At 56.3% G+C, this 9993-nt stretch overlaps 8 protein-coding genes across 8 annotated transcripts; all 8 read right to left on the bottom strand.

The window, feature by feature from the left end:
* Positions 1 to 229: 229 nt before the first annotated feature.
* Positions 230 to 604, bottom strand: DQ04_06301070 (beta-fructofuranosidase-like protein; the record flags this gene model as incomplete). The annotated part of the gene is made up of 1 exon (XM_009314638.1): positions 230 to 604. One exon carries the CDS (start codon positions 602 to 604, stop codon positions 230 to 232), a length of 375 nt encoding a protein of 124 aa, XP_009312913.1.
* Positions 605 to 1126: 522 nt separating this feature from the next.
* DQ04_06301060 (putative potassium voltage-gated channel) lies at positions 1127 to 2038 on the bottom strand (the record flags this gene model as incomplete). The annotated part of the gene is made up of 1 exon (XM_009314637.1): positions 1127 to 2038. The coding sequence occupies one exon, from the start codon at positions 2036 to 2038 to the stop codon at positions 1127 to 1129; it is 912 nt and encodes a 303-aa protein (XP_009312912.1).
* A 135-nt stretch (positions 2039 to 2173) lies between these two features.
* On the bottom strand, positions 2174 to 3055 carry DQ04_06301050 (protein kinase; the record flags this gene model as incomplete). Its single annotated transcript, XM_009314636.1, has 1 exon — positions 2174 to 3055. One exon carries the CDS (start codon positions 3053 to 3055, stop codon positions 2174 to 2176), a length of 882 nt encoding a protein of 293 aa, XP_009312911.1.
* Positions 3056 to 3358: 303 nt separating this feature from the next.
* DQ04_06301040 (ATP-dependent zinc metallopeptidase) lies at positions 3359 to 5095 on the bottom strand (the record flags this gene model as incomplete). Its single annotated transcript, XM_009314635.1, has 1 exon — positions 3359 to 5095. One exon carries the CDS (start codon positions 5093 to 5095, stop codon positions 3359 to 3361), a length of 1737 nt encoding a protein of 578 aa, XP_009312910.1.
* A 326-nt stretch (positions 5096 to 5421) lies between these two features.
* DQ04_06301030 (hypothetical protein) lies at positions 5422 to 6180 on the bottom strand (the record flags this gene model as incomplete). Its single annotated transcript, XM_009314634.1, has 1 exon — positions 5422 to 6180. One exon carries the CDS (start codon positions 6178 to 6180, stop codon positions 5422 to 5424), a length of 759 nt encoding a protein of 252 aa, XP_009312909.1.
* Positions 6181 to 6326: 146 nt separating this feature from the next.
* On the bottom strand, positions 6327 to 7190 carry DQ04_06301020 (ELMO domain-containing protein 2; the record flags this gene model as incomplete). The annotated part of the gene is made up of 1 exon (XM_009314633.1): positions 6327 to 7190. One exon carries the CDS (start codon positions 7188 to 7190, stop codon positions 6327 to 6329), a length of 864 nt encoding a protein of 287 aa, XP_009312908.1.
* Positions 7191 to 7831: 641 nt separating this feature from the next.
* On the bottom strand, positions 7832 to 9370 carry DQ04_06301010 (inosine-5-monophosphate dehydrogenase; the record flags this gene model as incomplete). The annotated part of the gene is made up of 1 exon (XM_009314632.1): positions 7832 to 9370. The coding sequence occupies one exon, from the start codon at positions 9368 to 9370 to the stop codon at positions 7832 to 7834; it is 1539 nt and encodes a 512-aa protein (XP_009312907.1).
* A 280-nt stretch (positions 9371 to 9650) lies between these two features.
* DQ04_06301000 (hypothetical protein) lies at positions 9651 to 9993 on the bottom strand (the record flags this gene model as incomplete). Its single annotated transcript, XM_009314631.1, has 1 exon — positions 9651 to 9993. A coding segment is annotated over one exon (343 nt), but the record flags the coding sequence as incomplete, so codon positions are not given.

Raw genomic sequence — 9993 nt, 5'->3', positions numbered from 1 at the left:
TGTGCCAGCGGTCGTAGTCGACGCACGGCTCCGTACGCTTCGGGACATCTTTGTACACAGCCTTGACCTGGGAGTAACTGTCATTAAAACCCCACACAGCCCGCTAGCTGATCATCATCGACTATTTTATGATGTCTTCACCGCCGAGCTTAAAGAAATCGGGGCGCTACAGCATTCAGCGTTAGTCGTGCGTGTCCGCCCAAAAGAAGTGGGGGAAGCGGAAATCCGCCTACCAGTTTAGATCCGCAGTGGTAAACAGCACAACGCGTTCATCTGGTACGCTTCTGTAGGAGCTGTTGATGCTTGCCACGAACGCCGAGACCCACCCTAAACTGTTGACGGGGCTTGTCCACAAGTTTGTCGGATCATAAATCTTGCCAAGACCGAGAAGCCCAGGCATGCCTTTCTTCGCAAGAACTGGATTGGGATTAAGCTTCACAAACGCGTTGAGTGTGCGGGAACCATCACCACCACCACCACCGCCACCACCACTACCACTACCAGCGTCCTCCTTGGGTAGTACCACGACGCAATAGCGCTGAACGTCCACATCTACGGTGCATGTACACATCTTCACGGGCGTGACATCCTCATTGTGTGACATCGATCCGCAGTACGCTTCTCAGAGATTGTAGCACTCGTCGTTGCTCAAATTAACGCCCAGGTCCTCCCACTTTACGTGGTCCATCGGCGTCAAGTAGTACCAGTTGTTGTTGCCCCCATATAGAGGTGAATGGGTATTACTGCATGGTGGGGTTTCTTTGGGGGTGATCGGGTCACAGAACAGCCCATTTGGGACATTCATTCAGTTGGTGGGCGGCCGCACCACGTGGAACCGCAGCTCATATGGTGGAGCAAATACTGCAACAGAAATGTGCACCGCGTCAAGAAGGGCAAGACGCAGGGCCCTCCGTATTGAGGACTCCGGGAAACCTGCTAAGGGTCGCTACGCACGCATATTTCACTTTTACTTTGTTGCTTTACCGCTGGGTGACCTTTGAAACAAGCAATACCGACAAACAGGAACGGGTAAGAACCAGCAAGTACTCCGCCGCAGAGCGGTGCCAGCCAGAGGGACGCGGTAGGGCCCCATTGTATGCAAAAAAAAACACTCTTGGGTGATTCGTCAGTCCCGACCCCAAATGTCGGCTGCCCTTGCGTTTCTGGGTGGCAGCGAGTGTTCTCCTCCCAGAGGCTGTCTGCATGGGCCCACATGTGGCGCAGCAATGTTTGCATACGTTTCGATGGTCTCATCGTTGTTGCTGTTGTCGGTGTCACTATCAGTCAGTGCCACTTCGTCATCCACCTCCAATGCGGCTTGCCGTGCGCGGCGGAACGTGAAGTTGTGAACCAACATACGCACACTTGTGTGTACCACGTCAGGGCTCAATGTCACATAGGAGCTGGCCAGAGAGTACCCCATAGACTCCGTGTGCTCAATGAGTTGCTGGGTCACCGACGTTGAAAGAAGATCGGCTGTCCCATTGGCCACCTTTGTTGTGACAAAGAAAGCGGCTCGTTCATTTGTTTGATAGCACTGCCAATACGTTGAAGAAATCAGTCCCTCCAGATCATGGCGGATGCGTTGTGTGAGTCGGCGCAACTGAAAGCCGTCAGCACCAAATGTAATGGTAAGAGCATGTCGCTTAACGCCTTGATCGTGCTGCATGTGATCACAAATTTGCACGACACATATGTCTGGAAGCACAACTGACGGCGCGTTGATAAGAGACTCCCTCGCCTCTTCCTTGGATGGTGGGAACGCATGCTCGAGTAGACCCCATATGTTTAGGGAGTGAACAATTTCCGCCCGCACCTGGGCGTTATCCGTGGGGAGGTTCAGCTGCTGCGTCCTCAGAAAGCTCAGTACACACTCGAATACTTGAGGGGTGACATCCAAAAAGAACTCTCGACCCCTGCGGCCTCTTGAAGGGAGCTGGAACATCTTGGCAAACGGCGTGTTGGGATAGCGCTGCAGTGTGGCTAAACATGCCTCGAAGCGCTGGCCCCCCGCATTGATGATTGCCCGATTCCTCATCGGTTTGGCTAATGTGAACCTCATAAAAGAAGAAAGGCGCAAAAGATCTGGAGAGCAAGATCAGCGGAACAGTCCCCACCCACCCCAATTCCCTAGACATACTTTACAAAAGTAGGACACAGTCACACAAAATCGTCAGTCAGCCATCAGACGTAACTCATTGTGCGCAGCAACAACGCTGAACTGCGAGAACCAAGTGTGGTGTAGCAGCGACCTCGCGGTTGGNCGCAGCGCGGGGTCCCACCGAAGCACGGAGGTGAAAAAGTCATAAAATTCGTCGCTGGTGTGTGGCACGTTTTGCGGATGTTTCCCAGATTTCTTTGCTTCCTCCATCGCCAACAAAAAAAACCAGAAGTCATTGTTGCATGGCACAACGAACGGATGATCGCCGCTCGCGCACTCGTAAAGTGTCACCCCAAGCGCCCAAATATCGCTAGCCGGTCTGGAGGCCAGCTGCCGGTCCCTCAGTACCTCAACGGGGGTGTAGAAAACGGTGCCAGCGAAGTATTCGACCGCCTCGTCCACACGTACCGCGCTGGCGAAGTCACCCAATTTTAGCTCCCCCGTCGTCTTCAGCAAAATATTGGAGGGGCTCACGTCTGCGTGAACCATGCTGAGCCTGGAATGCAGATCCTCGAGTGCGTGTAACACGAGAAATGCGACGGCCTTCGTCTGCGGCTCCGTCAGCCTGCTGTGGCGGCGGCGCATGTCGCTGAGGCTGCAGTCCATCAACTCTGTCAGTGTCACAACGGTGCGGTCACCCTCCACACGGACGTCGTAGTGGCGCAAAAGATATTCTGAGCGCAACCGCCGTATCGCCGCCACTGCACGAACAATGGCGAGCGGCTTGATGCACTCCTCCTCCTTCAGCCCAAGCCAGATGCCCCTTGCCGCGCAGTGCACGCGGTACACGCGGCTGTGGTCCCCGCGGCGCAGCAGCACACGCCCACCACACTCCACGTCACGAAGCACCACCCCACACGGCTCCTCTGTGTTGTGCGTGCCTCCCTCGTCCATCGCGCCTCACCCGGACACATGTCGCGGCCGAAAGAGGAGCAAAGAATGGAAAGAAAAAAAAAAAAAGAGAGAGAGAGAGAGAGAAAGAAGGGGGGAAACAAACAAAAAAATTTTTTTGGGAGAAAAAACAAATGAGAAATGGATGCAGCAAACTGCGGCGTCCAACGCGAAGACTCCTCACAGCAAATAGAGGAAAAGAGTGCGAAACCGCAGAAGCCGTTGACAGAGCACACGCGTGTAAATCCAACAACTAACAACAACAATACCAGTAACAGTCACAGTAACAGAAAACATAACGTCGTCTCAACAGACAGCGTCTCGCTGCTTTACCCTATACTCCTCAGACTTCTGCACAAAGGCTGCAAGTGCCTTCTCCGCCTCTGCTGACAAGGTTGCGGCGCTCCGTGGACCCAGCAATGCCTCCAAATCCTCCCTTAACAACTCCTTCTTGGTGAAGAGTGTATCGGCAAGTCGATACAACGTCTCCTTGTGTTTCAGGATCAGTGCCTGTGTGAAGTGATGGGCAGTGTCCACCAGCCGCGCTGCCTCCGTCTCGGCAACTGCCTGTATTTGCTCTGAGTGCCTCTGATACATCCGTCCTTCACCCAGCCGCTGCGGCTCAAATGCAAGCAGACCAACACGGTGCGACATGCCAAACGACAAAAACTCACGTATCGACGTTTCAGTGGCGCGCTGGTAATCATCTTGTGCACCAGTCGTGAGCTCCGCATATCTCGTGGCCTCTGCGAGGCGGCCAGCAAGCATGACACAGAGATCCGTGAAGAGTGAGACATCGGTGGGCATGTCGAACACCTCTTTGCCGAGCTGCTGTGTAAACCCCGCTGCGGGGCCGCGCGGGGTGATCGACACTTTGATGACGTCTGACTGCTGTGGTAGAAGCCACGCGATGAGAGCATGTCCACTCTCGTGGAGTGCCACGCGGTGTGCCACCGCTTCCGACATGCGGCTGCGATGCTTTTTACCAACAAGAACGTCGTCAATGGCTGGAAGCAGTCTTCGCTCCGTTACCTCATCGTCACCCTCCACCGCCGCTGCGAGGGCTGCCTCGTTTACTATCGCCGATATGGTGGCCGGCGAGACGCCGGGTGTGAGGCTCGCCATGCGCCGCGCCTTCACCTCTGGATCAGACGTGACGACGCGCTTGAGGTAAAACGCGAAGAGGTCTTCGCGCGCCTGTAGATCCGGCATCGGCACTTCCACCTTGCGGTCAAAGCGGCCCTCGCGGAGGAGAGCCTTGTCGAGATTTTCAATGAAGTTGGTTGCGGCAAACACGACGACTGCCTCATTCGCCTGCAGGCCGTCGAGCTCTGCCAGAAGCTGGTTGACGGTACGGTTCTCTTCTGAGCTCAAACCCAGCGCACCCTGCCCATTGCTGCGCGAACCAACAGCGTCGATTTCGTCAACAAATATGACAGATGGGGCCTCCTTCTTGGCGGCTGCGAACAGCTCCCGCACACGCTTCGGGCCTGAGCCGGCGTAGACCTCAATGAAGTCTGCTCCGCTGCACGTAAAGAACGGCACGTCTGCCTCCCCCGCGACTGCTTTAGCAAGTAGTGTTTTGCCTGTCCCCGGCTGGCCAGTGAGGATGCAGCCTTTCGGCAGCCTGCCGCCGAGCCGCGTAAAGAGCTCGGGTGTCTTGAGGAAGTTGACGTACTGCTGCACCCCCTCCAATGCCTCGGGGACGCCTATCACGTCCTTGAACCTTGTGTCCTTCACCTCGACACGAAAATTCTTGTCCCCCAAGGGGTTCATCTGTTTCTGCATCATCTCCATCACGTTGGACATGAAACCGGTCGGCTTTGCGCCGGGTGCGGCTGTCGCCGCTGCTATTCGAGCCCGTCGCCGCATTAATAAAAAGTAGATGGCAGCGAACGGAAGTGCCGTGAAAATGGCACCGCCGACCGCCTGGCCGAGTGTAGGCTCAACATTCTTGATTGGCCGCCGCTGTTGTGCATCGTAGAACCCACGATAGAACGAAGTGGACCTGGGAGCCGCCTCTTCGCGCGATAAAGGGTCCATTTTCAATATATATGTATGTAACTATGTCTGTCTGTCTGTCTCGGTATTTATTTGTGTGTATGTGGCTATTTGTAGTTATACGTATATGCCCTGTTTTTTTTTTTCGTTGCCCAATCGATGGAAGGGAAGGATAACGCGGGGGAGTAGAAGCAGACGAAGCACAAAACAAAACGAAACACTGGTGGTGACGGTGTGAAAGGCGCACGCTTACCATGTCAAGACCAAGCAAAAATAACAAAAGGGGGGCGCACTGTCAATAGGGACTTTAACACTGTGTTGCTCTCTGTCTGTGTTTGTGTGCAGCAGTAGGAGTGGGTCAGCACAACCTACATCATCTGTGCCGCGGTTTTGAGTAAAAGTGGAGGGGTGTCTGGCGCCTCTGCAGCGTCGAGCAGACACACGGGACCGCACGGCAGCCGCAGTCCCTGGAGCCGCTGACACACTTCGCGCAAACCAGGCGCCGCAACTGTATCACGGTCGTGTGGCGAAATAAAGCTGCGCCCCACATGTGGCACAGCCGCCCGCACAACTAGCATGTCGGGGAGGATGAAGAGGCACGAGTCAGGCACCGCATCGGCGCCGGGGAATGACACAACAAGCCACGCAGCAACGCGGCTGTAATCGAAAGGGACGCACGCCGACAAGTGCGGCGGCACGTGCACACGGAGGCGCTCCAAGTGGCGGTGCGCCATCTGCTGCCGTAGCCGCCTTTGCACCGTTTCGGGTGCGCCGCCCGAGCGGAACACAGGAAAATCTGATGACACCGCCTGCAGCCGCACCGGCGGAAGCCCGTAGAGCAGCGCCACCGCCTCTGCGAGCGGTGAGTCGGCAGGTATCCACGCAAAGCCGTCGTGCGGAGGAAGCCGCAGCGGCAGCAGCCGGAGCAGTGTAGGGACAAGCGTCACCATCACCGTATCGTGCCGGCACGCCACCGAGGTGATGCAGCCACCTGCCATCACGCCGCATCGCGTGGCGGTGGGTGCAAACAGGCAGCAGCTGCCGCCCTCACGCCCGGGGGTGTCAAAGGAGAGCAGCGAAACCTGCTGGGCCGCCGCCTCGGCAATGTCAACCGCCGACAGTGCCATCACGCCCCACCCCCACCCGAAGCGGAATCACTCAAAAGAGGCGAAGAAGAAGTGGTGTTGGTGGTGATGTTTTGGCAGCAATAAAGGAGGGTAATCAATATCCACTACGCCTTTAACCGCACACATTTTGCACAATGAAAGCAGACTCACATCAATGCGCAAAACTCCTCCAACGAGGATGATACATTGATTATCTCCTCCATTTCTACGAAGCATGCGTCAAGCAAGGCATTGAACAGCATGATATTCTTTGATGACGTCTCCCAGCTCATCCAGACCCTCCGCATACATGCACAGTACACCTCGTTAAGCCGCTGCAAAGCTACCTCAGTGTTGTTGTGGTAAATCATACGGGACAGATTCACTCTTGCCAAGCTAAGCGTGTAACCCCGCGCCATCTTCCCCTCAAGGCAGCTCAAGCCGGTGCCAATCTGCAGCAGCACGAGTAGACGCATCGTCACATTGATGCCCGTCGCAGCAGCAAAGTAGTTTGGGGTCTGGATGGCGGTGATCCACTCGCGTGGGTACGTCTCTACCACATAGATAAGCTGTCGAAGTGAAAGTAGCCCGGCACCTCGGAAGTCTGTCGCTGGGTGTTTGTCCTGAAAGCCTAGCTCCTTCCAACGCTCAGACGACATGTCAGCAGTGAGCGGCGGTACATCCTTTCTCATGCATCGCCAGTGGCTTCTCCAGAGCGTTGTGAGAAGTTGAACGTGTATTTCATTCGCGGCGTCCCACGGGCAGACGTAGCGCTCCTGCAGTGCGGCGAGCGCCCGTAGCTCCCGCTCCTGCAGGTCGGGCCGCAAGAAGACCGTCAGCGCAGCGGGAAGCACGTCCAGCACTTTACCCAGAATGGTCACTATCCGGCGCCTCCATGGGTCAAAAGACGATTCTTCTTCTGTCGATGTTGCAGCTGTATCACTCCATTGGGCCAGCTCCGCATCTGCGCAGCGGATGAGAGGCTCGGCAGCCTCGTTGTTGGCTGGGCCATTTCTTCGGCGCAGCGGCATTTACGTGAGGTTTCGATACTGTGATTCGAAGTAGAATAAGGCAGATGCGTGGCATCATGTCGCACAGCGGTGTCGGGTGGGCGGAGAGATGTGGAGAATGCGCGGGCAGGTGGGTAAAGGCATACAAAGAAAGGAAAGAGGAAGAGAAGCGGGCAAATGGGGTAAAGAGCTAGAGATCACATGCATTCTCAATTCTCTCACTCTCCCCCACCGAACGTTGCGCACTTCTCTCTTTTTTTTTTGTTTTTGGCCGCTGCTGTTGTTGTCATTATCTCGATTGTTTGCTTCCTCTTGGCTGGTTGTTCCTATTTCTGCCAGGGCCACCTCAACGATGCGGATATTTTTTCTTTGATTTCTCCTTCCGTGAGTCCTTTCCTTTTATGATTTCATAAGTCCACGTTTACTCGGCATGTACTTTCTTGGGTTTATGACCCCGTGGGTCTGGGGGCGAGCGGCGGAAAAGCCGGGACAAAATGATGCCCATGCCGAGCTTGTTTTCCTTTTTTTTTCTTTTTTTCTTCGTGTTTGTTGTTACCAATGTTGTTGTTGGCATTTTTTTGTTTTTGCTTCTTGGTTTTGTTCTGGCTTTGCTTATGCGTGTAATTAATTTCAGTTAGAAAGATGCACCCTCGTCTCCTGTCCTACAACTTTGACGTGAAGAGGTTCTTCTCGTAGGAGTGCAGCGAGTGGACGCTGCCTTCCGACTGGGCGGTGGCTGTGCGGCGGTTGAAGAGCACCTGGCCCTCGTACATCTTCTCCCGCACCGCGTCGAAGCTGATCTCGCCGATGTCCTGCGCCGACTGCTGCAGCCCCTTGTGGATGTACGCAAGCAGCCGCGTGATGGAGCCCTTGTCCAGCACCGTGCCGGAAACGCCCTGTGCCACCTGCACCGCCTCATTCTCGGAGAGGTACCGCTTGCCCGATTCCTTGCCCTGCGTCATGGCCTCGAGGCTGCCCATGCCACGGTACGCCTTTAGACGCAGGCCGTCCTTGAAGAAGTAGCTGCCGGGCGTCTCCGACGTACCGGCGAGCATGGAGCCGAGCATCACGGTGTTCGCGCCAATGGCCAGGCCCTTGCAGATGTCCCCGACGCTGCGCATGCCGCCGTCGGCGACGCAGGGCACCCCACGCGAGGCAGCGTAGCGGGCGACCTTGTAGACCGCCGTAGCCTGCGGGCGGCCGCAGGCGAGCACCTCCTGCGTGATGCAGATGCTGCCGCTCCCCATACCGATGCGCAGCGCGTCGGCGCCGGCGTCGATGAGGTTCTTCGCCTGGTCCTGCGTCACGACATTGCCGGCAACCACCTCCACGTGCGGGAACGTCTTCTTCACCCACTTGATGAAGGAAACTTGATAGATGGTGTTACCCTGTGAGCTGTCCAGCACGAGGACGTCGACGCCGGCTGCGGCGAGGGCCGTCACGCGAGCCTTGTCCTCTTCGCGTGTCGACGTCGCCGCGGCGCACAGCAGGTGGCCCTTGCGGTCGAGGCTGCTGTTCGGGTACACGCGTGCCCGCACCGCATCACGGCGCGAGCAGAGGCACATAACCTCATCCGCATCATTCAACACGGGAAGGTAGCCGTGGCGGCTCCGGTTCAACACGCCCATGGCCTCTTCCAACTTGATGGGGAAGCGCTCCACCGTCATGTTCTCGCGCTTCGTCATGCACTGCGAGACCGGCGTAGAAACGTCCTTCACGAAGTCGATGTCCTTGGAGCAGATAATGCCTAGCAACTTGCCGTTGTATTGACCATTTTCTGTCACTAGGATGCCGCTGATCCCCTTCTCAGCGTTGATCTCGTGGATGGCGGAGATGGGCGTGTCAGGACCCACGGACTTCGGCTTCATGATGAAGCCGTTGCGGAATATCTTGACGCTACGCACCATCTGCGCCTGCCACTGCACCGTGCAGTTGTTGTGGATAACGCCGATGCCGCCCATTAGCGCCATTGTGCGGGCCATATCGTTCTCCGTCACGGTGTCCATCGGAGAGGAGACGATGGGGATGTGCAGACGGATCTTCTTCGTGAAATGCCCCGACACGCTCACGTCCGACGCGCCGAAGTCGATAAAGCCTGGAAGGATGATGATGTCGTTGTAAGTGAGGCCGTCACCGCTGAACAGATCTTCCGCCGTGGTGCCGTCCCGCAGCGTTTTGGTGCGCAGGTTAACGTTTGCCATCTTTTTGTATGGGATGTATATCAGTGGAAGTGTGGGCACGTGTGGGGGCTCTTTTTTTGGTGTGTGTGCGTGGGGGGGCTACGTGTAGTAGTGGCTTTCACAGCCAGGCGCAACGCCGTTGCGTGGCAGCAGCGAGAAACGCACACACAAACACAGTGTGTGAGAGAGAGAGAGAGATGACGATGAAAGAACGAAAGAAAGCAAAAAGACACAAGAGTATGTAGATGCTGCGAATGATGGAGTAACACTCATTCTTTAACTGGTGTTGTTCAATGTGACTCTACCCCTGCAGATGCTGCAGTTTCCTCTTTTCTTTTCGATCCGTGCTTCTTCTTTTTTTCTTCATGCGTTTCCCATCCATTTCGTCAAATAAGTACGCGCCCTCTCCCGCACAGACACACACGCACACCGCCAGCACGCCCGCTTGTCCCTGCCGTGCGGCGGCTACTGCACGAGCGCCAGCTTCGTGACCAGCACGACGCGCACGCTCTGATCGAAGGAGGCGCAGGCGAGCAGGCCCTCCCTCGCGCGGTTCCAGTCGAGTGCGTGGATGGGCTGGTCGCCGACCTTCGCGCGGTTGAGCTCCTCCACGCAGCCGGCCACACCCTTCGCCGTGCCGTCGT

This window comes from Trypanosoma grayi (genome assembly GCF_000691245.1).
Source record: "Trypanosoma grayi strain ANR4 Tgr_630_V1, whole genome shotgun sequence".
In the NCBI taxonomy this organism is placed as follows: domain Eukaryota; phylum Euglenozoa; class Kinetoplastea; order Trypanosomatida; family Trypanosomatidae; genus Trypanosoma; species Trypanosoma grayi.
This window is presented reverse-complemented; position numbering and strand designations above follow the sequence as displayed.